Genomic DNA, 26,089 nt, shown 5'->3' on the forward strand with positions numbered 1-26,089 from the left:
ATGCAATAATAATATAGAAATATAGAAGTTACGTACTTCGTAGCTAATTTCACATGAAATCCTACGCTAGGGATTTTCTTTGATTTCGGTAACTTTAAACAGTTATATGTTTTATATTGGCAACACACAAAACAAACACATTTGACTATCCAATATTAATATATTACATATTACATATAATATATATCTTTTTCCGTCTAACGCTTGTTTAGAAAGGTAGAGGAAATTTCACCTACCTGACCAAAACATAGTAGTTTTTCATTAAATACATATTAGTCCAAAAAAATTTCTATTTGATTATATGTCAAGATAGTATTATAACCTGTTCGTTGTTTATTGAAATTCATTCCACAATTTGATACTATTTTTTCATATAATTTAAGTTATAAATATGAAGAAGAAGGTAATTATTACTTAATGTTACATTCAGTTAAAACCTATTATGTTTAACAATGAAGACAACTCGTATTTTTATAGGTATTACTTATGGGAAAAAGTGGATCTGGAAAGACTAGTATGAGATCTATTATATTTGCAAATTATATTGCAAGAGATACCCGCAGGCTGGGGGCTACAAGTATGTTTCAAAATGTGAATATGTTATGAACGAATGTGCAATGTTATGAATATGAGTATACAAATTTATTTTATTGAAACTGGAAAAGTTCAAGTTTTTCAAAAGAACTAATATTTTTTACATTATTGAATATAGCTTATATTTGAAATGATTGTAAATTATGATATAAATATAATTTTTTAGTTGATGTTGAACATTCACATGTCCGATTTCTCGGAAACCTGGTACTAAATCTTTGGGATTGTGGTGGACAAGAAGCATTCATGGAAAATTATTTTGCTTCTCAAAGAGATAACATTTTTAAAAATGTAGAAGTGTTAATTTATGTGTTTGATGTAGAAAGTAGAGAATTGGAGAAAGATATGCATTATTATCAGTCATGTTTAGAAGCTATTTTACAAAACTCTAGAGAAGCTAAAATATTTTGTTTAATACACAAGATGGATTTAGTAGCTGATGATCAAAGAGATATTATTTTTAAGGAAAGAGAAGCCGATCTTATTAGACTGTCAAAACCTTTAGATTGTACATGTTTTAGAACATCCATTTGGGATGAAACTTTATATCGTGCATGGTCAAGTATTGTATATATGTTAATACCTAATGTTAAGGAATTAGAAACTAGGTTGCAGCAGTTTGCTGATATAGTTGATGCAGATGAGGTTTTATTGTTTGAAAGGGCAACTTTTTTGGTGATATCCCACTGTCAAAGGAAAGAACACAGAGATGTCCATAGATTTGAGAAGGTCTCGAATATAATTAAACAATTTAAGTTATCTTGTTCCAAACTAGCTGCACAGTTTCAAAGTATGGAAGTTAAGAATTCTCTATTTGCAGCTTATATTGATTTGTTTACTAGTAATACATATGTAATGGTATGCATGTCAGATCCACAAATTTCATCTGAAGTAACTCTTATGAATATAAGGAATGCAAGAAAACATTTCGAAAAATTAGAAAAAGTCTCTAATTCATCTATGACCCGTTAAGTCTATATGTTTTGTCATTATTACAAATTCTTTAAGAGCCCTTTCTATGTTCTCATATTATTTGTCTTTTTGAATATTAAAGAGACAAAAGCAAAAAAATATAAAAGTTGGTGCTTTTAAAAGAGGTATTGCTGCACATTTTGTTATATATTGTTGCTTTATTATAACATACTTGGTTGTTTAATTATTAGAATGTCTTGGTATTTTGCAATGTAAATTGAATAAGTATGCTGATGTAAATATCAAACCCATTGCTTTATTAAAAAAATATATGAAATTTATTTTGAGAAATTATGAACATTTTGAAAAATGTCTAGTACAAAGAATAATTGGTACATTTTTTACAAAATTGAATATAGCACTCTTTATAATGATTATCTAATAGTTATTTTTAGTGCCAAAATCTGTATAATTTGTAGGTGAACATATTGTTATTGTATTTAAACATTCTACTGTTATATGTTAAAATGTATATATTTATTTTAATAAATTATAAAATATACAAATGTATATTTAATTTTATATATAGGAATTCTATAAGATCTAACAGAATGCTTACTTTAAATCTAACAAATGTAAAAAAATGGCAGACATTAAATTATGCTCTATACCTACACTATGACGCAATAAATACTTTGTAACAATGAATTTCTTTGGTCAGTATTTATCAATTTCTATTTTAATTTAGGAATAATAAACTATAACTTCTTTAAATAATTTGTCAAAATGTTCTTCATCAATAATCACAAATCGTTTGTGCCTCCTACTGAAATAGTATATTTCTCCAGTGTAAATGTCAAACCACAAAGCGTGAATATGTAATTGGTGATTTTCGAGTTTTTTCTTTAAGAAACCGTAACTCGCGATATTTTGTAATTGCTGTAATGTATTTATTTGAGATAAACGATCTTCAATATTAAATTTCTTTTCAGGATCTATATAGGCTGCAAATTTTCTAAGTGGTGTTTCTCCTTGAAATAATAGAGGTTTATTAAAATCATCGGCTAATAAATCTTCGAACTTTTCTATGCTGGTTTGAGCATGTGCGCACATCCAAGATCTTAAGGGTGATAACCTCCTATTGTCCTAAAATATGTTATTAATTATGATTTTTGAAATTCTACATATAACCTCGTTTACCTTAGATGCAAATTCTGGATCTCTGAGCTTATAGAGTAAATTAATAGCTTTACAATCACTATGTCCGCATACAATGATGTGTCGAATATCATTTACCACGCATCCCAATTCCAAAGCCGCTGGTTCATTAGAGTGTTGCTCATCGGGAAAAAACTGAGAGTGAGGCACCATATTTCCGGCATTTCTAACTTAAACATTATAACAATAATTAATATGGAAATGCAAAGTTAATAAGACTTAAACATTATGAAGTAGTATCACAATTGTTACATATTTTGAAGAATAGGACCTTATACAAATTAAAATTTATCCTGCTTCAAATATAAAATCGTTCAATTATATCAGAAATAAGATTAAACATATTTTGTTTGTACTATAAGTAACCTTTATCTACTTTGAACAACTTTATAACTAATTCATATCTTAGTTACCTATAAACATATCACCCACATTTGTTTGGGTGAACCGCGTTGGAATCATTCGACTGTCTATGCAGGTGAAGAAAACAGCTTTGGGCTAAAATTGTGTTAACATATCATTAATATGATATTTCAATATTAAGAATGTGCAAACTATATTAATTGAGATATATTATTTAAAACATATTAAATATATAAAAATTGCTGAGAAGAAACATTTGCTTTTTAATCTATAAAGCCTGATCATAATTAAGCCATTATCTTAATTAAATTACCTATTTTTTATTATATAATTTAAGATTTTTTAACAATATATTAAATTGACAAAATCACAATGACATTAATTCTTAATAAAGCTACACATGCGCCGTGTTTATCAACATGACCTGATTTTATTTAAATTGCAATAATTAAACATTTCCTTACCGTAGGATTATCTTTTACTTTTAGAAACTGCTGCACCATTGTGTCACGTACAGTAGCACGATACTGCATTATGCCTTTCAACAGCTTATCCATAGCACACTTTTAATTTAAATTTTAGAATTTTATATAAACAAAACGAATGCGTGCTATATGAACTTTATTCCGTACCCATGTCTGTGCAAGGTCAAACGAAAACAAGATTTTTTAAAAAAGAGAATGATAATCGTTTAGTTTTATTAGACTTGCCTTTTGCCATTGAAAACATTCCAATTAGTATAGATACTAATGAGTCTACCGAAATGATCCAGTCTTATCGGTATATTAACAACACAGTAAATAATTTTAATATTCTGACGAAACCTGTCTGTTAGTAAACTATAAATGTAGTATGTCCGAGATCTTTTATTACAGTAGGTATATTTCATCTTTCAGTGAAACTATTTAAGCCAAATCGAAAATAGGCAACACATCTAATGAGAATATAAATCATTAACTAAAATCTTTTGTTTGTGTATCTCTTGAATGTAATGTCTCATTAATACACGTTTTTAGATCTTATACGAGGTATTTTGATAAGTACCTTTTTATTTAATAACATGGCGAAGAAATCCATTCAATCAAATTTATATATATATATATAGATATTATTATTATTATTCTAAATTCTATCTATGTCCAATAATCAGATCGGATGTTAAACGTTTTAGTCTACGCACTTCACTGTCACTTCGCATATTTAGCTGATTAGCGAGTATATTGGGATGCACTGACACTTTTTCCAAGTACTTCACACACACATGTTGAGTTACACTCGTTATTAGTTCTGGAGTAGTCATTTGAAACATAGTACGGAGCATAGAAAATCGCACACATTTTATTTTGAAACCGTTGTTTGATTGATCAAAGATATTAGACTTGCTAGCGGTTCCCCATAGTTGGATTCCATATGACCAAATATGCTGAGTATAGATTTATAGAGTAATATCTTGTTATCTAATTATACCTTGGTTTTGCGCCCGATAAGCCAATACATTTGATAGAGTTTAAGAGTAAGTTGTTTCCGTTTGGCGATCATGTGCTTCTTGCAAGTTGTGTGTCGATCTAGGTACATACCAAGATATTTAGCATCCTCTGTTTGCGGTAATTGACATAAACTGGTGGTGGTGGACATGTTCTTCTACATAGAGTAAAAGTTGTATGACTGGATTTTGTTTCGTTGGCTTTAATACTGGTTAGGAAAATAATTTATTCGTAATATAGCATTGAATATGAATGTTAATATTTTTACCCCCTTCGCTGATAGTTCCTATAATATTTTTCCGGTTATTAGATCATATCCAGGAGCTTTTTTACAATTAATCTCTCGGATTATTATTTGTTGAACTTGTTTGACAGTGAATCTTCTATGTGGTAAATATATTTGAAATTTTGGTAAATTTTATGAAATGGCTAAATTAGGGAGCAAGTAATTTTATTTTCATCATCTTTAGATAGCTCAGACGGGAAGGGTTTAAAGACATTTTTTAAATATTTTGAGATGTCGGCCTTTTCTTTATTGCTTCTAGCCCCAAGCTTCTATTCTTTTCATTTATTTTAATAGGAGGGTTATGCTGCTGGGGTCTTTTAAATTTTCGTGTTGCCTTCTACAATCAATAATCTGTAGTGTCAGTTGATGTCAATTTTCTAAGTAATCCTGAATGCCTTGGTTTTGTTCATTTTGAATCAACTCTTTCAGCTCTTTTATTGCTTTATTAAATTTTATTTTCTTCAGTTCTTAGTCGTTGCCATTTCTTTCGAAATTTTCTTTTTTCTGCAATTTTTTCCTGAATTGTATATTTTGTGTATATGTTTTTTGGAAATGGTTCATTGTTAAGAGTCGCGAAATTTGTATATTTTTCTCTAAATAGCAATCAGTTAGTTCTATAATTAAACAGACAAGAAGGTTTATCTTTGAAAATAATTTTTGAAGAAACTGTTGTTATTGGTGAATGATCAGAAGACAGATCGAAACATAATTCTGCCCGACACTTTTCTAACAATATTTTTTGTGATGCAGAAGTCTTTTAAGTTTAATTGCTAATATGTTGGTTCTCCAGATATATTGTAAATTATCGGTCTTCATAGCTTTCAGCAGCTCCCTACCTTTTGAGGTTATTATTTTTGATGCCCACATAACATGTTTGGTATTGTAATCTCCTCCAGTAATAAAATTATTATCTAGCGTACTAAAGAAGGCTCGGAATTTGTTATTATGTTTAGGTGGCAATTATCGCAATAATCGATTATGGCTGTACCTCATTGTGCTTTTTCATCTGGGTGTTTTATATGATAAAACTTATATTTAGTAATTTTCAGATAATTTTTATCTGTGGAATGTGTCTCGGAAATCATAATAATATCAATGTTTGTTTACTTAGGAACATTTTTAGTTCCTTGGCATGTTGTTAGTGGTCATTAGCATTCCAGATGGCGATTTTGTATGTTATTTTTTAACTATTAGGCAAGTTTGGTGACGATGGTCGTGAGTAAACTAAACATTATACTATTTTATTCCGTTAGTTTAGTCATTATGCTTTCCAATTTAGTGATGTTAACCGTTATTGGTGGTCGCTTGGTGGCGACTTTTTGCGGGCTTAGTTGTATATTGGTTTCGATTTATTCCGAAAAGCCGCCGAGAAATTGGTTTTTGTAACCAATAAGTCACTTATACAGATTTGTTTTCGGGCGATCTGTTCATCTGGGTTCCCGAATCGCTTTGTCTTTATTACAATAGTTCATTCTGTTTGAGTGCTATGTGTAATGGACGACTGTCCACCTGTACCACAATGTGTAGGTGGTTGGAATGATACAGTATGGGTCGTCATCTTTAATTTGTCTGTTTATTGTCTATGTAGTTATTTCCAAAAGAAACATTTTTATTTCACCCACCTTTTTTTTATTTTTTACTAACGTACTCTTTTTACACTGGTTTTTGTTCAAAATAATGTTTAAGAAAAATTAAAATATTGCTATCTAGACTGTGTATAGAAGTGATTTAATAAAAAATATTCGGAGGCCTTTGAATTGTTTTACGTAAACGTGTATTCACTAGGCTTTAGGTACACCGTAAAACGGGCATCTGTTATACGTCTCTAGATCGTCACTTAAAGCATCATAACAAAACGCAAATTTTTTGTTAAGAATGGTATTTTCCTAGAGCTTGGAGCGCGTTAAAAACACGTGTTCACTCTATGAAGGTTGGAATTGAACTTAATTAATTTAATTGAAGAATATTTTATTTAATGGGAATGTTTACCTTTATGTCATGTTCATATCATGCATCGATAATAATAATGAATATGAAAAAATCAAAACCACATTGCTCCATCAAAAACTGAATAATAATTTAATTACCTCTGGTTAATTTGTTTATTTTATAAACATTATATATACTAACATTATCAGTGTTTTATATTTATGTTAGTTATATTTTTGTTGTTTATATTTACATAAGTTGGTTAAGTTTAAAATATATAACTTTTTACATGGCATACAGGAAAGGTTTTAAGAGCACAAATATATCTTTATTTAATTTATTTTCAGATGATCCATATATTCAGATAATTCTGCAACTTCATTAACATTATTTTTTCTAAAGAAACTGTTGATTGCTTCTATAGCTATTTTAATATTTCCAGTAAAATCAGATCCTGTGTTAGCACAAATAAATATTTCATTTAGATCTTCTGTTGTATTATAACTAACAAAACTTCTAAAATGGTTTTGTAAATCTTTTATGACAGATGGTCTTAAAGATTTATCTCTGAGGACTACATTAACAACAAAAAGACCTAAAATGAAAGTTTTAATATTGATTGAACAGCATTCATGCATAATTATACCTTGGTTTGTAAGACTATTAGATACTGCTTTTAAAATATCTGGAGATAAGAACTCTTTTGGTGGACAACTCATACCAATTTCAGAATTTTTGTTATCAACATCACAAAGTATAGCATCTACTTTTTCTCCTATAAAAGTATAATTTAAAAATATTTGAATGGTGGTTGCTAATGGTAAAAAATTGGAATGGTGAGGTAATTACCATTTTTAGCCAAATCACATATGTACTCCAGTCCATCTTGAATTTTAGCTGATAATTTTTCATCCTCTTTAAAGCCAAACCATTCAGTTGCTATTTTTAACATTTCTGGGTCAATATCCACACCAGTAATAAAAGCTTGGGGAAGAAGTTTGTGAAGAAAAGAACACAACCCACCTCCACCTAAACCCAAAACTGTTACTTTAGCATTTTGTTTCATTGCACATGCCAGATGAGCACCAATGCTCATGAACATGTGATGCTGACACATCAATCTGAATAAATCAACTATGTACTTTGATTTTTTTCCTTTACTTTTTATTTGCTTTAATTTAGCTTCTGATTGAGTCACTAATTGAGCATTAAGATAAAATAATCTTCTATATATATCACCACTGTCATGTTCAACATCTTCAATGACATATTCACCAGAGAAAGTAGATTTACCCTCATACCTGATGTTTCTTTTACCAAGTGTAGCTCCTAATGAAAGAAAAGCTATCTGAAAACAAAAAGAATATATTTTGCTCCATAATAGTTACCTTTTTGAGACCTTTTGAGATTTCAACTTTTTGGGTGCTAGATTGCAAACAATATCTTCCAGCTCTTTTTTTACTTCATCCAATGTACCATAAACTTTACCTCTATGCATAGAGACAATTGCTAACCTATTATAGTTTGTCATAGCTGCTAAGTTCTGTCTACCTGCTTTAGTAGAAAACAACCATTCTGTCTCTCTATCAATAACATTTTTAATAAAAGTAATCTATATAAGTAACATTTTCTTTACTTTACCTCCCTTGTGGAACAATAAAACATGCATAAGGTGCATTTTTTGCAACAAATGGTATTTCAACAATATGCACAGAGAATTTGACATTAGATTGATCACCAGGTTCATATAAGTCCAAACTTATTTCACCATCATTTTCAATTGATGATTTTCGCAATGAAGAACATATGAATGCAGCTCTTTGAATGCTTGTAATAGATGAGATGACATCATTACATGTTTCACATTTGTCAATTTTATTATTTGAACCTAAACATATTTCTAAAATCTTAATATAAGATAAACAGTTAAAAAGATCAGATATGACAAACAATTCCATTGATATAAAAAAATACAAACCTTTCTAGGCAAAGCTGTAAACTTTGTACAAATAATCATAAACACTGGCAAAGAGTTTTCACCATTTTCAATAGATTTTATTTCAGGTTCAAAACATCTCACAATTCTTAACATCCAACCATTAGATGGAAAATAGTCCAAAATTTTATGTAAAATATGCTCTTGCAATAAGGATATGCAAATATATCTACCTCCTAATCGCAGCAACCTCTGAATTTCTGATATATATTTATTTATATTTTTTATGGTTTCATCTGTATTATTGGGCATTAAGGCATCCAAAGTACCTTTATCAATTACAGCACTAAATTGGTCATTAGCAAATGTTGTTTGTAAAGCATCCATTTGTAAATATTGTAAACCTGGCCTATCTTTATCTTGCTGAGAAAGCATTTGTTTAATTACCACCTTTGATATGTCAATATTGGTCACTTTACTAAAGCATATATAAAGAATATATTGAATTATTGCTTTATAAGTTTTAATGCATGTATGTTTACATACCTACAACCCATATCATATAAATCTTTACCTAAGGTAGAATTCCCACAACCAGTAATTAATATATCATCTTGTTTTTTAAGGTATTTATGCAAATATCCCGAGAGTTCTGGATATTCACCATACCTAAATATTAAACACCAATAATAGAGAAATTGTAGTAATTAGTAATTATTTTACCATTCAAATGCTTCATTCCCACGTTTTTTGAAAAACAAGTTCCAATATTCTTGTTGACTAAATTCTTCCTTGGATTTTGGCAATAAATTCATATCGTTTATAAAACTTCTAGAAATTTAATAGTAATCAAATAACCTTAAGAAATCAATTTACTTTTAATTATGGACTAGTCGTAACGTAGATTCTCCAATGGTAGATTTACAAATATTTATAGAATAATACAGGTTATGTTACATTCTTAGAGAAACTCTATGGTTATGTTCAAAATTGTTACCGATGAAAAATTGAAAGTATATTTTCTTGAGGAGGAACATAATGACAATAACCCTCATATAAAACTGTTTATATTTTTATTCTATGTTTATATTAACATATAATAAAGTTTATATCAACTATATAACCAACTAATAATATTTCAACTTTATAATTGAATTAATTGCTTTTTCGTATAGGAAAACTTGATAGATGGAATTCCGTTCGAAAAAAAGAAACCCTGAAAATATTGTTATTCATTTAGGGAACAGGGAGAAATATGGTTCTAAAAAACATGGAACACAAATTCACTCAGTTCGCCAATTTTACCGTAATGTGCTACCTAATTTTACTGTTATTAATGTCGAAAAACCACCCTGCTTCTTACGAAAATTTAGCCCAGATGGAAAATGCTTTATTGCTTTTTCAGCAGATCAAACCTCTTTAGAAGTGTACAACTATCAGGGTCCCGCAGCTGCTGCTGATTTACTTCAAAACATTGGGAATTCCCATACATTAACTAAAGAAATTCAAAATCAGATTAAAATGAACATATTTTATAGATTCTTTTCGGTATGTATTTTTAGTTAAATAGATTCTGCATAGAATGTTGATGGTTCATTTAAGTTAAAGCATGTTATCAACATTACAACTAATGAACAACTAAATAGAGAATGTAGCGTATTTAGTGACGATGGAAGATATGTAATAGTCGGATCCGCTTCTTGTATTCCTGAAGAGATGCGGCCAACTTTTTATGAAATATATACTAACAATGAATCAGTTACACCAGCATTGAGGTATTCTATTAAATTTTTAAAATTGTAGAATGATATATATCATTATTATTATGATATATAATTATTCATGTTAAATGTTATTTTAGGTCTCCTCTAGAGGATTATACATTACATTTGGTCGATTTACATTTAGGAAAACTCTGTGATACTAGACATTTTAAAGTAGATAAGATATTCCTATCACATAATCAGGGATTATATTTATATAAGGATACTGTAGCTGTACTCTCTGTGCAGCATCAAATGATTCATATATTCCAGATATTAGATGGAATGTTTGTTGACATACGAAAAATAGGAAGGTTTTGTTATGAAGATGATTATTATCTTTATTCTTCTGTATATCCAAGAGAATCAGCCTTTAAAGATGTCTGTATCAACTCTTTAAAACACAGACTATTAACATTTTTATATAAAAGGGCAGTACATATAAGTGAATGTACAGGTAACCCAACTGAAATAAGGAGATTTTATCAATATTTTGATAATTTTAACTCACTAAAAATGTGGAAAATGCAGCTCTTAGATGAAAATCATCTATTAATAAAATATGCTAGTGAAGATGTTGTAACACTTAAGCAAACTGATGCCAACACAACAGAACCACAGTTTTTTGTTGTTTATAATATCAGCAGTAGTAAAGTTATTGCAATATATGATAACACTTCACAAGAATTATTAAACTTATATGAAAACTTTAGTGATCATTTTAGGAATGTTTGTTTATCAAGAGAGCACAAATTTACATGCAATCCCTCAACAAATTTATATGCTAGATTAAAGCAGTCAAGGTTAGTATGAATTATTAGAGTAATTATAGAGTTATATATTCACTATGTACTTCACTAATACCTTCTTCCCAGGTTCATTTAGGTTGATGTCCCTGCTTTCCAAACTTTCTACTACTACTACTAACTACGTCTTGTCTCTTCCATATATTGTAACTAACTCCAAATGAGCATCCTTTCGATGTATTCTTCTAAAGGCTCTATATTAAGGTCTTTGCTTATTTCACTATTTATTATTCTGGCCATGTTTATCACTCTTCTCACCTTGTCTGCAATTACAGCATTTATGTTTGTTCTCTATATATTTTGGATTAATCCTATTTTTTCATTTACTCTTTATTTGGGAGATACATACTGATGTGTTAATCTCATACTCGTCTTGCTTGTGTATTAATGCAAGTATACCAGAACAGTAGAAATAAATTAATTTGTAAATTAAGAATGTACTACGCATATCTAACGTAAGATGTAATTAATACGAAAAAATTACGCTTTGATATACTCCTCCAATTTGATCCACTATTACTGATTTTAGGCGGTTATCTGTTGATACATTGTCAAAGTAATGCACAGCAGAGTAATGTCATTAGTACAGTTATCGCCATCCCTCTTTATGTACTGGAACAATGATTGTCATTTATTGTATTGCAGTTTGTTCTTCTTTCTGCACTTGCTTTCTTGTCGACAGTTATGCTACGTCTCCTATTCTATAAGTCTATATCTAAATTCTATAGTTATATGTCTAAATAAATGATTTTTCTCTTCTGTACAATTTTGAAACCTTTTTTACCAAGTTATATCCATGTTTTCTTTTGTGCGTGTTGTACCATTTGTCCATTAAAATAAGTCTAACGGAATGATATGGCTGTCGATTTGGAAGTTGTTGCATTGAAATGTGAATATCGGACATTGCAACAAACACAAAGATTGTGCGGTAGGAGTGTATCTATCAACGGCAACATTTAAAAATCGGACGGAACTTTCGTTCGAAGTCACACGATGAGCGTCTCGACTGATGGAGGGAGTTTATCATTGATCTACCGCAGGGTGTCCTATAGCAACTTCGCAAGCAATTGATATCCCAGAAACTTCATTAGATGATGACGAGCCAATAATGGACGAATTGTGAAAGGCAGTGAAATAATTAAAGTTGTTTTAAGGCCGTTGGAGTAGACCACCTGACAGCAGAAATGATTAAAACTGGCGAAGAAACAACGCTTTAACAGCTTCACATTCTACTCACACAAATTTTATGCGTATTTTATACTGATGAGATCTCTTAACTTATGCGAAAAGTTTTTAAAAACATATGTTCTTTACGATGCTACGAACCTCTTAACCGATCTGATGTTTGTTGATACAGATGCTATGACTTCTGGTATTCTGCATGATATAAGTCTGCAATGCAGAGTTTCAATAGCTTGAGAATTAATGAAGAAAAGACCTTGGTAGGTAATATTGTTCGAGAGTAGAATAGTTATGATGAGATTTAGCGAACAGTGTTCGGAGGCCGACGACACCAACAGCAGAATTAATACTCTTCCAAAGCGCCAGCTATTGATTCATGATGACTATTTGTTTTATCCTTGCTCTGCTTTCATATATATTTTTAGCTTTCTGTTATCTTAGTTATTTCTTATTTGTTGAAACCACCATGCTGTTTATTTTTGGTTAGATCTTAGGTTACTACAGGTTCATTTTGCTGGACCTAATACTGAATTTTTTAAATAATTTCAAACTTCTGTTTGTATCCGCTCCTCTATTGGTTTGCAAAGTTAACATTTCTGGATATTTTTTACTTATGAGCTCATTTTATAACTTAAATATTATTAAGATTTCCAAATATGTAACTTTCTATAACTATACTATACTACCCATATTGTTGTTACTACTAAATAGTGGTTACTTCCAATTTACGTTCCAAGTCTAACTTTTGTGTACATTGTATCTATCTCTTCTGTTTTCTCTATCTACTAATATATAATTTATGATGGATTGTTCGTTTTTGTTTTTACTGCTTTTGTGTAATGATCGAAAATCGAATTTGTTATTATATTATGTAATAGACAGAAATCTAACATTCTCCGTTGTCATTCCTCACATCTCCGTTTTTAGGGCAATTTCCTTATATGTCCACCCGCCCTTTTTGTTCTACCATGATCTCTCCCAGAATGTATAATCCTTCTTCAGCATCCTCTGTTACCGTATCAACTTCTTCAAAAACTCTTCTTTGTTAACAGCTTCTCTTGGCCTGAAGCATATACATTAATAAAAGTACAATAACTACTTTTAGTTTCATTTTTACTGTTAACATCCTTCCTGAATATATTGTCCGTTGTTATATTTCTTGATCCTTTCTCGATGCTGATAAATATTAGATCCCTTATTTTTCATTTCAATTATCGGTAGTATATCTAATTTGGTATGTTCAAGTTTTTTCTTCGTTTCTTCTATACCCGTTGCCACTCATTTCCATCTTCCATACTTCATCTTTTCCTTTTTATGTTTTCTTTCTTCTAGACTTAAACATACAATAAAAATAGCAAAATTCGGCGGAAGGGCAGAGGCAGCTAGAAGGATATTAACTCAAATACCCATTAGTTGTCAGTCATATACAGCTTCACCTTATTTAGATTATTCCTTATTTAGTTATGATGATAAGTGGATAGCAGCTTTAGAACGACCAAAACCATGCGGCGAGTATCCTATCAGGTAACGTTCATTAAGTTTTCAAACTTCTACATGGAGTAAATATGTAACAAATAACATATAACTTGATATTGTAGATTTAATGCTCGAGATTCTGGATGTCTGAAATTTTGTGTGTATGTTTCTACCATTCCAGTACAATCTGCTAGACGTCTGGTAGCTTTTACTTTTCATCCCACTGATCCTTTTATCATTTCAGTGCAACGTACAGATTCAGAATATATTGTTAATTTTCATATACGACTAGACAATCAGAATGCACATTATAACTGTTACGATGAAGCTAGAATTAATGCTTTATAATATTGCAGATCATTAATTTAGCACAATAATATTTGACAATTTTATGCATTAGAAAAATTATGAGTTAATTATTAGTAACATTTGATATATAAGTTACATATAATGTTAAAATAAAATTACATCAATTATATGATTTTATACATCGGTATCTTTTATTTTACTATGTAACAAAATATTACTATTATGATATAAAAATAGCGTATTTCATAAAAACATGTAGATTAACAATTCAAGTGTTATTACTAAGAACTTCTTTAATCTGATAAATATCTTTTTTTACCTCTGTAAAATAGCTTGTCTTTTTGATATAATCACATTCAACAAACATTTGTAACACTTCACTGCACTTCTTTAAATCAAACAATATATGATTTATTCCAATTGTGTAACCATGAAATAATTTTCTTTTAGATGGATCACTAAGTCCTGCAATCCTGTTGTGGACAATACAGGCTATCATATTGTAAAATGTATAGTAATCCATTCCAAATAGTGATTTTAACATAGCCTGACAGTGTTCTTCAAAATTTTGCATATCTTTACAATCCATTATTTCCCTCTCTACATTTCCTAGAGTTTGTTTTAAACTGTGCCAAACAGACTCTATATTACAACCATTTATCCAGTTGTGGTTAATAGAAATTGTGTCCTGAAGATTCCATACTTGATGAAACCAACCTGTTGGTACAAATATTGCATCTCCAGGTTCTTGCATTACTTCAATGTAGTCTTTAAAGGTGGAGATGTCATCAATATTATATATTAAATTATTTAAATTGTCTTTTAGATTCTGCTCTTTGTTAGGTGGTATAAACACCCATCTTTTGTTACCATAAACATTTACTGACCAACTGTATGATGAAAATACATCAATATGTAATGGCGTCCTGAAAATACATTCACTAGTGGTCACATTTGGAAGAAAACAATATATAATATATCTTACCAACTTCCTTTTGGGCCCATATACACAAATCTATAATCATCATCCAAGCACTGCAAAAAGTATTCGTTGAGCCAATCTGATGCAAAATGTATTGGTACATCATAAAATGGACTATTTCTACATTGTAACTTTAGATGCCAGTCTTTTAAATAATATATAGGACTGTTATCACTTTTATTATGCCAATAATCTACATATTTTGAAAAAACACTTTTCTCACATTTTTGGGAGTTAAAATACCTTTCTGAACAATTATAAATGATGATATTTGTATGTCCATAGTTTTCTTGCATGTACTCTAAATTTATTTCTCCATTTTTAACCCAGTTTTTGCTTGAATTCCAGTTATCGGAAACATTTTTTATTAAACATGGTAAATTTTTGCACATAAAATTTTCGAAAAAATCTGAGTAAGATAAATGGGCAGCATCGAGTGTTGGAATAGTAGAACATTTATCGTAATTCCCCCAAGTAGTAAATACGTTATTAATTAGTTCAAAATTCATATTGATATGTGATACTAAGTAAATTGGTTATGTTGAAAGTATTTTATAATCGATACGCCTGTGAGATCCAAGAGTGTTTTTCCTTATATCTGATAACAGGAATTTTTCTTGTTGACATCACCTAGATTATAAAATTGTAAAAAAATACTATTATCAATATTTTTTGCACAAATTGGTTAAGATAACGAGAATATGAAAAGAAGAAATCAAATTTTCGGTATTTAAAACTGACGTCAGTTTAAGAGATGACATTTGGTAAAAACAAGTAAAAAAATTTGCTTAGTAAATGAAAAAGGATTTTAAAAATTTTAAGCCGTATATAAGTTGGATTTTATCGTAAAGTGTTTTTTATTTGTTATAAAATGTGTAGGTCAGCCAGTGAACAAATGGATTGTAATGTTATTTTATCATGAAGAGAGTGAAAACATTAGTAATTTATTTTCTTTATTTCTTGCCATTTTATCTCTGGTACGTTTCATAAATATATATAAAACTCATATTTATTTTGTACCAATTTTAGCGCATTTCCTTTAGTTGGTGTCCTCTTGGAACCAATAGACTCCAACGAGTCTAATGTTAATCTTCAAAATTCAGAAAATCATACATCATTTACAGCTATCAATGATAGTGTGTATAATACTGATGAAATTTTAAGTGATGATAATACCCAAATAGATTCAGAAGATATCAAAGAATTTTCAAATTTTCCAGAAATATCTGACAGTTTTGAAAATAAGGAGTAAGTTATTTAATTAAGATGTAATAACTTTTTTAGAAATATTAGAGCCTTGAATTATTTTTAATATTCTAAATACATTTTCAAGGGTATTCAATTGCTAATATACCTTCATATATTTTTGTGAAGCAAATTTCCTGTTTTATATGACCTTCACTTAATGTTTATGCATTAAATATTTACATTGTTCATTTTGCATGCTTTTGTTAATAGGAACATTTTTAACTTTCAACACTATTTTTTTATGTGGTAATATATTTTAGGTTTATCAATAATGATACCCCCATTGCGGTTTCACATGTTGATTCAGCATCCAAAGACCTTCAAGATGTTCCACCATCACCTGCTGAAGATATTTCACCTGTTCATTCTGAAATTAAAGAGTCAAATGTTATCAAGCAAACAATGGCACAGGTAGAAAAAGCAACTGATAGTAATAATAGCAATGGTAGCTTATCAGAAATTGAAAATGAGGCATATGTACAAAAAAACTTAACAGAAAAAAATGAAGAAGCTATACCTTCTTTTTCTGAATGGGCTCAAAAGCATTTGGAAGCAGAAAAGAAAGAACAGACCAATGTTTCTATTCCAACTCACATTGTTAATTCAACAAAATCCGGTTCTGGTGCTAAATTAAGATGGAAAAATTATGCTTCAGTTGATTGTGGTGCAAAAGTGATTCTTGCCAACAGTGAAGGAAAAAATTCTTGGGCTATTTTATCACCATCTCGTGATGAATATAAACTTGACCCATGTAATAGCCGTATATGGTTCATTGTGGAATTGTGTGAACCAATTCAGTTGAAAAAGATTGATATGGCAAACTATGAATTATTTTCATCATCACCGAAAGATTTCACTGTGTCAGTAAGTAGCCGGTTTCCTACAAGGGACTGGTTAGTAGTTGGTAATTTTGTCGCAAAAGATGAAAAAGATATTCAAAGTTTTGATATTAGCACTGATACTTTTGGAAAATATGTGAAGGTAGAAATAAAATCACATTACAGGTCAGAATATTATTGTCCGATATCATTGTTTTCTGCGTATGGAACTTCTGTCTTTGAAGTGCTTCAAAAAGATGACCCTGGTCATGAGCATCCTGTTGAGGATGACGATGATGATGAAGTACTGGATAATGCATTAAAAGGTGATGGCTTATCTTCAAATTTGTTCAGTTCTGCAACTGATGCAGTGTTAACTATGGTCAAAAAAGCTGCACAACTTCTTGGAAACAAAGTAATGAATGATTCTAGTCAATTAACTAATGATACACTTTCTAACATGTCTGTTATAAAGTCTTGTAATTCTCCTAGTCATTATATTGTCTGTAATAATTGTTCTAATTTCTTGTTTAGTAAAATTTTTGAATTATTGAGTTGCAAACAGAGGGAGATAAGCAACCTTGTCAATATTTCATTTATAGCAGAATCACTAAAACATTCAAATATTTGCAAAGAATATGGATTTGATTTAAATAATAACTCCTCAAAGAGTACTTTAAAAACTTGCCCAGAACTGATACAGTCTTTTTTTCCTTCACATTACATAGGAGCAATGTGTAATTCACTAGCAATTACTTATAATAAGGTTTTATATAATATTAGTTATCAATATGCAAATACAACGGAAGATATTACACATGAACATTCGTTGGAAATTAAGCAAGATGTTGTGCCACAAGTAACAGATGGAAGTAATAATAATGAGGCTTATAGAAAAAATGATAAGCCTGCAGAATCATTCACAGCTGAACAGCAAAGTATTAACTCAAAATCTAGTTGTTCAACTGATACAACATATCTGCCACAAATGCCTCCACTAAAATCCGTAACCCTGGAGCATCCATTGTTGCCTCAAAATAATACATTAGTTACTATTGAGGAATCATCTGAAGATGTATCTCTGGAACAACAAGATGAAATAGTAACTGTTGAAAGTACTAGCGATATGCCAGAGGCAGAAGTAACTTCAGAAAGTAGTGGTGAAGATAATATAGAAAAAATAATGACAGAATTAAGTAATGAACCAACACAAAGTCCCTTAACAACAGCGACAACAATTCAAGGTCAGAAGGAATCTGTATTTTTAAGATTATCAAATCGAATAAAGGTAAGAACATTGTTTTTTTTTACATAAAATTCTAATTGATATAGAAAAACAAAATAACTAGATTTTTTTCTAATATATATACTGGAAAGTCATTACCGTTTTTTTTTCGGAAAAAACTACATAAATTTCAAGGAAATGGGAAATTTTATTTATTCAGTATTGGCCATTTGATTCTAAAATCTTGCCCATCTTTCAGGCAATTTATGGATATCATCCCAAAAAAAACTGTTGGTCCTTTGAACAAAACCATTTATCGAGCCATTTTCTAACCTTGGAAATTATCGAAGTGCTACAAGCGCCGTCATGTCCCATTGATGTGATAAATTGATAGTCCGACGAGGCAAGGTCTGGAGAGTACGGTGGGTTCCAATATGTCCCATATAAATGCTTTCAACACTTCCTTGACCGGTTTTGCTTTATGAGACGGCGCATTATGTTGTACAGCAAGGTCTGGAGAGTACGATGGGTTCCAATATGTCCCATATAAATGCTTTCAACGCTTCCTTGACCGGTTTTGCTTTATGAGACGGCGCATTATCATGTTGTACAATCTCTTTACCGCATTCTCGGTCCAGAATGGACGTTTTTCGATCAATGCATGGTTCAAATTGATCCATTTGTTGTCGGTAGCGATGACTATTAACTATTTCAATGGTTCATAATACACCACGCCACTCTGGTCTAACCAAACAGAGCATTGTCTTGCGACCAAAAAGATTCGGTCTTGGAGTCGACCGTCCGGCTTCGCCAGGCGATAACCATGATTTTTTGCGTTTATGGTTTTCAAAATAAATCCACTTTTCATCACCAGCCACTATTCGATGCAGAAATGACTTCCGATCATACGTTAAAGCAGCATTTCACAGGCGATTTTTTGATTTTCTATTTGCTTGTCATTCGATTGATGTGGCATCCATCTTTAGGGTTTTCGCCATTGCTCGCTGGTCGTTTCTTGGGTCACATTTAACACTTCTGTCAATTATCTTCTATCAGTATGTTGTTTGACTTCGAACATCGAAATGACCACTTTTGAATATTCGAAACCACGCCACGTATGTCTTAAGGTTAGAGCATGCTCACTGTAAGTTTTTACCAGTAAACGATGACTTTCAGTAGCTTTTTTCCTTTTAATTAAATAAGAAAAGTAATGCGTGCCGCAAATGCACGTTTTCAGACACGAAACTTTGAAGCTTGATGTCAGCAGTGTAAAATGACAATGAATATGTACTTAAGCCTAACAACTGTTAAAAACCAATAATAACTTTCCGGTACACTTGGTATTTATTTGCACATGTACCGACGTCACTCCGAAATGTTGTGGATAGAAATCACAATTGAATATTTTACAATAAGATACCAAAAGCTTATTTATGAAAATTTGTCATATATTTAATATTCCTTGTTACTTTGTTTTCTAATAATCTAGTTTTTTAATGTTTTGATAATAAATTTAACTTTAATATTCTGTATCTATAATGCAAGTTCTAAATTAAAACATTATTTTAGGCTTTGGAGCGAAATATGTCACTCTCTGCTCAGTATTTGGAAGAGCTTAGCAAAAGATATAAGAAACAAGTTGAAGAAATGCAATGGGTACTAGAAAAGAATGAACAAAGTTTGAAAAAAGTAATGAAAAAAAATGAGGAGAGGTATAGACAGCTAGAGGACAAAATAGATTCGTTGACCATAGCGGTCGAATCATTGTTGATAGAACGCAACAATTTGAAAATTATATCATCACTCTTGTTTTTTGTTGTTGGTATTATATTTCTTCTTTACTGTTATAATAGATATGCAGCTCATAAACCTGCAACGATTGGAACTACAAAACATGCTGAGATACAGCGCCGTAACTCTGTAGATGTTGTAAATAGTACTTGCCAAAAGAAAAAGAAGAGGCGTCCTAGTGATCAAGCTCTTAAAATAGTCGCCACGTCGGCGTCTGGTGATCAAGAGAAATCGAAAAAGAGACGGAAGAAAACTTCATTTCAATCAGATAGTATAGAAACTGGCGACAAGTTCTTTCCGCGGTGTACATCGAGCAAAATTGGCTTGACAAAATCCCCTAGTGCCGATTGGGTGGAGTGTAAGCGAGTGATTGAAGACATTCCATTTGCTCTAGACGAGTCGGATCATTCCTACTTGGAACGAATGTGCGAACTTCCACAGTATATAAATACCGCTATCAATATGCGATTGAATAGAGCGACATTCAGAAAGAAATCAAAAAGCGTTGAAGAGACCAGGACTCGACAACCAAGCCCGATTTCAACGAACGGGAGTGTTTCGAGTTATAATGAACAAACTCCGAAAAAGGAAAAGAAGGGATTTAGAAAACTATTAAAGAAGGTATTTTAAAGATAACTTTCTACTTTGATAGCGTTTCTTATTCGGGTTAAATTCGTGCTATTGATGTTTTAAAAAAATACAATTTTGTTGGTACCTTTTAAAAGAAAAATTATTACTAAAACATTTATGGTAAATATTATTTTCATAACTAGTTCTTACTGCGGAGTTAAAGGAAATGATCTAGTCAAGTATAAAGGATACCTAAGAGACCAAATAATCCTAATAAAACATGTTTTTAAAGCAAAGGCTACCAACTAAAATAAATGCCAAAATTTGTCACAGTTTATATTTTTAAAAGTAAATTTGTTGCAACATTTGTTTTCGTTTCATTTTTGTTACTTTAGGTTTGCTGTGATATATGACTGTATGTATATTCTATATATGTTAAATATATATGGGATATATGCTAATGTTTGTGCTTTTTTTGTTGAAATTACGGCTTTATCCAAATAACAATGAAAAAAAAAATTTAAAAGAAGTTTTTTGCGATGGCATTGATAAATTGCCAGAAAAGCCTGGAAAAGTTATATTTTCCTACGGACAATAATTTATTAACGCCATATTTTCCACAAAAAATAGCGCTAAATTTTGTATGTCTAGTGAGTGTGAGTTTCGGTTCCATTACCAAAAGACTAAAATATGTATATGTATACTAGGTAACAATATAATAAATTATTTTAATATTAGAAAATATTTAAATATGTATCAACAATATAATTTATTTAATTATAGAAAATCTGATGAGTACTTTGTCTTGGTATTCCGAGGAGATGGCTTTAATAAAGTAGAATATTCATTCTTTAGTTTGTTTAAATGCTCGCATTCGTATCCAACCTCCTCCTTATAGCGTTTTTGTGAAAGCTCCAGAACGGAGGTCAACAAAAATTCGGTGTTTTTCAAAATGAACTTTTTCTGTTCCAGCTGTTGTTCACCATTGTAGGACATAATATTATGTCGCAATTGAGCGTCAAAAACTATATATAATGTTTCTTCAATAACGTGCAATAGTTCGGTAGTTTTAAGTTTAAGGCAGTCGTCTAATAATGTCACGAATGTTTTTGTAAAAGCAATGTTAGAAGATGTTAGTTGAAGCCAGACATCTCCTGTTACAAAAGAATCTAATCGTAAGCCCATGGTAGCATACTCCTGAAGATATCTGAAAATTGAAAAAGTAAAGGTTATTGATTAACGTTCACGTGAACAATGTTTTTGATAAATTGCGATCACTATAAGTATCAGCTTGGGTTTAGAAATATGACCTTTTATATGTTATACTCTCCAATACTGTACAACAACAAACTTAGATTATTAGTAACATTTCTGGAACTAATTGAATATAAGCATTGTGTTAATTAAAAAAGTGTTAAATGAAAATGCTTTTTTTACTTAATATTTACATATTAGAGTCCATTAATAAGAACATTACTTGAACCAGGAAAGTTACGTTTTAATAACTCATATTTATATTCCAATAACATATGAAGTTCAAATAAACACAACATAATAAAATATATAGTTTTGAATTTTAAATTATTATATTATATTGATAATTTCCAATAATTAGCAAGTGTTATTTTCATAACTGTATTTGTAATAAAAATATAATAACTATACCTTGCTAAACTTGCTTTTGTAACCAAGTTCATTGGTATCCATTTATCTTCAGTAGCCCTAATTTTGATGGAATCGATTAATTTTTCTCTGGTATCTCGAAATGCCTTTACAAGCGAGGATCTTAATGTCCCATCCAATTGGTAACGGAAATCGACACCATATGCACATAGTCTATCGCACTGGGATCTTACTAATACAACACATTCTGTGATTGTCGATAAACTTGTTTGTGGCATAAATACTTGCTTGACAAAATGGGTTGTAAATAGGGAAAGTTCTCCACTAGCCCATACTACAAAAGCTGATGCGCAATCTACAGAATCCGGAAAGGCTCTCAGAAATTCTTCTGACATGTTACACATATTTGTGAAAACAACACTAGCTAAATGTCGCACATACATTGTAGTGGACCCTTCTCTTTTTACTCGTTTGCACTGAGTCTTCAACATACTACTGCAGAGTTTTAAAAATAGGTCACATGACTGAGTTGACCTACCCAACTGATTCAATAATCTGACAGATCGACGCGTTGCTCTCAATCCACCCTGTAACGATTTATCAGGGCTAACTTCTAATTCCTTCATTAACATATCTATCAAACCATTTTGTTTCTGTTCAACTTTGCGTTGAATATCTATAACGGCCGGGTCGGATTGAACATTTTGAGAACTTAGTTTATTTATATAGTACTGTGCTTTTTGTAAATACGAAACAGCATCCTCAAAATGTCTTTGGGCTACACACACATCAAGTTCATCAGGTATATCTAGGAACCATTCTGGGTGGTTTATAGGACTGGTTTCTTCTGATTTACTAATGGCAGTTAGGTCAACAGATGTTGATCTAGAAGGTGATATTTTCTCAATTACCGATTCTCTTTTTTGTTGCTCCAGAGCTAACTTTGTTTTTTTTGCTTGATCTATTTTATCCAACCATTCTTTCTAGAAATAACAAGTTTTATTTTTAAATATGAATCGATGAACGTGTCTAAATAAGGAATTGGGGCATGTTGGTACTGGTCGGTGGCAGCGCTGGTACTGACCAGTGATGCCATCGATTTTTCCATCCCATCAATTTTGATAATGTATTTTTTTTGGCCCAAATTGAACAATATGGACGTGGACCACATATGGTCTCGATAGAGTAACAAAACTAGCGGGCTACCGTGAAAAGTCGCTGAGGATTCTTAAACGATGAAAAATACAGGACCATAGTACAGGTACAAGGAAAATTTTGAGCATGACATAGGGAGAGAAAAAAAGATAATATGAATTCACAAATGTGACAACAGCGCAATGAAGTAGAATAGATGAAACAAGTATTATGACAGGGAGTCTGGAACGATTGATATTATGATTAAAGGAACAGCAGATGGAAAACACGGAACAAACGTAAATACTACGGTACGAAATTATAATAATTATAAAACAAATGATAAAATGGAGAAAGGGGAGAATACATATTGGGTTTATAATATAAAATTTAATGGGTATAATAATAATGTAACAAATATATTAGTTCGGCTAATAGTAGTTAGTATAAGAAAAAAGAAATAACTTTGTATTGGTATATAAAGTCAGTTGAGATAAAACATTAACAAAACCTTTTATCTCCAACAAAGGAGTGTTAAAAAGTAAATCTATCCCAAAAGTAACATATAACTACCAATAAGATAACACTTACAAAACCAATAATAATGTATGAAGAAGCAATGTCAATCATAAGCAAATTAAAGAAAAGCAAAGTATAGAGAAAAATACATATTAAGAACCATACTTGGACTAATGAATAGAAAAGTTAATAGTGTTAAGTCATTATCTACTTCATGGATCGAATTGCAATTTTAATATTATAGGATTCTTACCTTACTTGTATTAGAAGAACATTGGAATACTCTAGTATCAGGAAATATTAATAATTTAAAAGCATGTTTGATACTACCCAAGTCACGTACATTTACCACAGCTAAGCTACCCAATTCATAAAGACTCTCAAATGCAAATCTCATGATGCCTCTGCTATTTGAGTTCCTATTAGTAATCATAAGTCCATCATTAAATAAATATACATGGACAAATTTTAATGCCGTACTTTCTGTAGGATCAATTTCAAGCAAATCTCCTTCAAAAAGTAATATACGACCCGGAACTTCCACTATGTCTTTACAATTCTCTACTTTTTCAAGAATCATTGTAAGTTTTTGTTTATTCTCTTCCTCAATTTCTTGTTCACTTAATTTATTAGACTTTTCAATATTTATATGATTTCTATCCTCCAATATTGAAGTTGCAGAAAGAGCATTTAACAATGACTTTTGTTCAGACAGTAAATGTGATAGCTGATACATTTCACTTTCTAGGTGGGAAATTTCTTTTGCAGTTTCAATAAACTGAACATAATTCTGATAAACATTTTTCTTTAAACGGTTACTGGTATCATCTGCTAATGTTTGTATTTTCTTCTTTATATTTTGTAGTTCGGAACCGCCTACGTAATTTTGCGATGTATCACGTACATATTTTTCAGGAATAAAATCTGAATCACTAAATAATTGAAAATTTGGCTCCTTTGAATATTCCATTATAACTACACTAATCAACTAAAATAACAACACATCAAAGTGACATTTGGTTGACAGCATAGAATAAAAGTTGACAGTCTATAGCCGGAAAACATTCAACAACTAAAAATTCAACAAACAACTATTTGATAGTCCCAAATGTAGCGAATCAAAATAGTATTTTATTGTTGAATTTGTTTCACCTATGACATGATGTTAAGTAAGACGGAGACGTATGAATTCCATCACATACTAATTTTGAGAGAGAAAAGGATACATATCTGAACTTATCACGAATAAATCTCTACATTTCATAGAATCCAACAATTATATATATTAGCGTTGGGAACTATCGACTAAAAATAATCGAAAAAGTCGATAGTCAAAAAACTAGCGACTAAAAATAGTAATTACTATTTTCATGCACGGTTCCACCGTTTTTTTTTCATTTGTGATATCAGCCAATGATGTACGAATTCCTACTGTATACATTGTGAAAGAGCAAAAGGATGGAGGTAATTGCTGGGAGCTGTTTATTATATATGTACTTAATTTTTTTCAACCCTAGTATAAGACAGACGGAGATACATATTCCTTCTCCTACTAATTTTGAAAGAAAAGGAAAGAAATAATTAGTAAATACTATTATCATGCAATGAATAAATTCATTTTAAAGGAAGTAGAATTATTTTTACATTTGAATGTTTTGTGGATATGTAAAAAGAATGGAATAACGAACTCCCCAAATATTTTATCGCATTTTAATAATATGTTAATTGCTATATTTAAATAACATAGTGTAATAAAAATAGATAATACAATAGAATTTAAACAAAGCTTAAAAACTAAAGATGTACAATAACCATAAATATTAAATAAAAACTATACATAAACCTAATCATAGAAAAAAACGAATCCATGACATACTAAAAATGAACGCACAATAACTGCCAGAGCCTTTTTAAATTAAAT

The 26,089-nt window shown here is 30.5% G+C and overlaps 7 protein-coding genes across 8 annotated transcripts; 3 read left to right on the plus strand and 4 right to left on the minus strand.

Annotated features, from left to right (window-relative positions):
* The first annotated feature begins 122 nt into the window (after positions 1–122).
* RagA-B (Ras-related GTP binding A/B) lies at positions 123–2,072 on the plus strand. The gene is made up of 3 exons (XM_076415401.1): positions 123–403; positions 478–577; positions 761–2,072. Exons 1-3 carry the CDS (start codon positions 392–394, stop codon positions 1,564–1,566), a joined length of 918 nt encoding a protein of 305 aa, XP_076271516.1. The 5' UTR covers positions 123–391; the 3' UTR covers positions 1,567–2,072.
* On the minus strand, positions 2,020–3,940 carry CAHbeta (Carbonic anhydrase beta). 2 transcript variants are annotated; one of them, XM_076415402.1, is made up of 5 exons: positions 3,798–3,940; positions 3,552–3,725; positions 3,138–3,222; positions 2,707–2,894; positions 2,020–2,652 (listed from the first exon to the last, which is right to left on the minus strand). In XM_076415402.1, exons 2-5 carry the CDS (start codon positions 3,642–3,644, stop codon positions 2,251–2,253), a joined length of 768 nt encoding a protein of 255 aa, XP_076271517.1. In that variant the 5' UTR covers positions 3,645–3,725; positions 3,798–3,940; the 3' UTR covers positions 2,020–2,250. The 2 variants fall into 2 exon arrangements, with proteins under 2 accessions (XP_076271517.1, XP_076271518.1); XM_076415403.1 differs by lacking the exons at positions 3,552–3,725; positions 3,798–3,940 and adding an exon at positions 3,401–3,476.
* Positions 3,941–6,913: 2,973 nt separating this feature from the next.
* Positions 6,914–9,952, minus strand: LOC143203241 (eEF1A lysine and N-terminal methyltransferase homolog). The gene is made up of 8 exons (XM_076415395.1): positions 9,446–9,952; positions 9,269–9,391; positions 8,765–9,200; positions 8,428–8,693; positions 8,186–8,369; positions 7,636–8,134; positions 7,433–7,561; positions 6,914–7,381 (listed from the first exon to the last, which is right to left on the minus strand). Exons 1-8 carry the CDS (start codon positions 9,535–9,537, stop codon positions 7,119–7,121), a joined length of 1,992 nt encoding a protein of 663 aa, XP_076271510.1. The 5' UTR covers positions 9,538–9,952; the 3' UTR covers positions 6,914–7,118.
* Positions 9,759–14,439, plus strand: abo (de-etiolated protein 1 abo). Its single transcript, XM_076415397.1, has 5 exons — positions 9,759–10,270; positions 10,325–10,497; positions 10,584–11,288; positions 13,806–13,997; positions 14,072–14,439. Exons 1-5 carry the CDS (start codon positions 9,911–9,913, stop codon positions 14,295–14,297), a joined length of 1,656 nt encoding a protein of 551 aa, XP_076271512.1. The 5' UTR covers positions 9,759–9,910; the 3' UTR covers positions 14,298–14,439.
* On the minus strand, positions 14,423–15,749 carry JMJD4 (Jumonji domain containing 4). Its single transcript, XM_076415400.1, has 2 exons — positions 15,244–15,749; positions 14,423–15,184 (listed from the first exon to the last, which is right to left on the minus strand). Exons 1-2 carry the CDS (start codon positions 15,747–15,749, stop codon positions 14,527–14,529), a joined length of 1,164 nt encoding a protein of 387 aa, XP_076271515.1. The 3' UTR covers positions 14,423–14,526.
* Positions 15,750–15,890: 141 nt separating this feature from the next.
* Positions 15,891–21,742, plus strand: LOC143203238 (SUN domain-containing ossification factor). Its single transcript, XM_076415393.1, has 5 exons — positions 15,891–16,217; positions 16,270–16,488; positions 16,749–18,594; positions 20,101–20,943; positions 21,676–21,742. The coding sequence occupies exons 1-5, from the start codon at positions 16,159–16,161 to the stop codon at positions 21,682–21,684; spliced, it is 2,976 nt and encodes a 991-aa protein (XP_076271508.1). The 5' UTR covers positions 15,891–16,158; the 3' UTR covers positions 21,685–21,742.
* On the minus strand, positions 21,216–25,427 carry Exo84 (exocyst complex component Exo84). The gene is made up of 3 exons (XM_076415394.1): positions 24,422–25,427; positions 22,558–23,498; positions 21,216–22,099 (listed from the first exon to the last, which is right to left on the minus strand). Exons 1-3 carry the CDS (start codon positions 25,136–25,138, stop codon positions 21,670–21,672), a joined length of 2,088 nt encoding a protein of 695 aa, XP_076271509.1. The 5' UTR covers positions 25,139–25,427; the 3' UTR covers positions 21,216–21,669.
* Between the last annotated feature and the right edge of the window lie 662 nt (positions 25,428–26,089).

The sequence above is a fragment of the Rhynchophorus ferrugineus genome, unplaced genomic scaffold (genome assembly GCF_030347505.1).
Source record: "Rhynchophorus ferrugineus isolate W39M unplaced genomic scaffold, kcgeb_rfMv2 rfM9, whole genome shotgun sequence".
In the NCBI taxonomy this organism is placed as follows: domain Eukaryota; kingdom Metazoa; phylum Arthropoda; class Insecta; order Coleoptera; family Curculionidae; genus Rhynchophorus; species Rhynchophorus ferrugineus.

What these genes read in the sequence shown, in the direction of transcription:
- RagA-B (XM_076415401.1), top strand. An exon ending in CCGCAGGCTGGGGGCTACAA is followed by an intron (nt 578 to 760) that starts GTATGTTTCAAA and finishes ATAATTTTTTAG; the next exon opens with TTGATGTTGAACATTCACAT.
- CAHbeta (XM_076415402.1), bottom strand. Translation starts at nt 3,644, where the DNA reads ATGGATAAGCTGTTGAAAGGCATAATGCAGTATCGTGCTACTGTACGT. An exon ending in AAGTAAAAGATAATCCTACG is followed by an intron (nt 3,223 to 3,551) that starts GTAAGGAAATGT and finishes ACACAATTTTAG; the next exon opens with CCCAAAGCTGTTTTCTTCAC. An exon ending in TGTGGGTGATATGTTTATAG is followed by an intron (nt 2,895 to 3,137) that starts GTAACTAAGATA and finishes ATAATGTTTAAG; the next exon opens with TTAGAAATGCCGGAAATATG.
- LOC143203241 (XM_076415395.1), bottom strand. Translation starts at nt 9,537, where the DNA reads ATGAATTTATTGCCAAAATCCAAGGAAGAATTTAGTCAACAAGAATAT. An exon ending in GGGAATGAAGCATTTGAATG is followed by an intron (nt 9,392 to 9,445) that starts GTAAAATAATTA and finishes TTTAATATTTAG; the next exon opens with GTATGGTGAATATCCAGAAC. An exon ending in TTACAGCTTTGCCTAGAAAG is followed by an intron (nt 8,694 to 8,764) that starts GTTTGTATTTTT and finishes TCTTATATTAAG; the next exon opens with ATTTTAGAAATATGTTTAGG.
- abo (XM_076415397.1), top strand. Translation starts at nt 9,911, where the DNA reads ATGGAATTCCGTTCGAAAAAAAGAAACCCTGAAAATATTGTTATTCAT. An exon ending in TCAGTTACACCAGCATTGAG is followed by an intron (nt 10,498 to 10,583) that starts GTATTCTATTAA and finishes ATGTTATTTTAG; the next exon opens with GTCTCCTCTAGAGGATTATA. An exon ending in TGCGGCGAGTATCCTATCAG is followed by an intron (nt 13,998 to 14,071) that starts GTAACGTTCATT and finishes TTGATATTGTAG; the next exon opens with ATTTAATGCTCGAGATTCTG.
- JMJD4 (XM_076415400.1), bottom strand. Translation starts at nt 15,749, where the DNA reads ATGAATTTTGAACTAATTAATAACGTATTTACTACTTGGGGGAATTAC. An exon ending in ATGGGCCCAAAAGGAAGTTG is followed by an intron (nt 15,185 to 15,243) that starts GTAAGATATATT and finishes ATGTATTTTCAG; the next exon opens with GACGCCATTACATATTGATG.
- LOC143203238 (XM_076415393.1), top strand. Translation starts at nt 16,159, where the DNA reads ATGAAGAGAGTGAAAACATTAGTAATTTATTTTCTTTATTTCTTGCCA. An exon ending in TTCTTGCCATTTTATCTCTG is followed by an intron (nt 16,218 to 16,269) that starts GTACGTTTCATA and finishes TACCAATTTTAG; the next exon opens with CGCATTTCCTTTAGTTGGTG. An exon ending in GATTATCAAATCGAATAAAG is followed by an intron (nt 18,595 to 20,100) that starts GTAAGAACATTG and finishes ACATTATTTTAG; the next exon opens with GCTTTGGAGCGAAATATGTC.
- Exo84 (XM_076415394.1), bottom strand. Translation starts at nt 25,138, where the DNA reads ATGGAATATTCAAAGGAGCCAAATTTTCAATTATTTAGTGATTCAGAT. An exon ending in GTTCTTCTAATACAAGTAAG is followed by an intron (nt 23,499 to 24,421) that starts GTAAGAATCCTA and finishes TGTTATTTCTAG; the next exon opens with AAAGAATGGTTGGATAAAAT. An exon ending in ACAAAAGCAAGTTTAGCAAG is followed by an intron (nt 22,100 to 22,557) that starts GTATAGTTATTA and finishes TTCAATTTTCAG; the next exon opens with ATATCTTCAGGAGTATGCTA.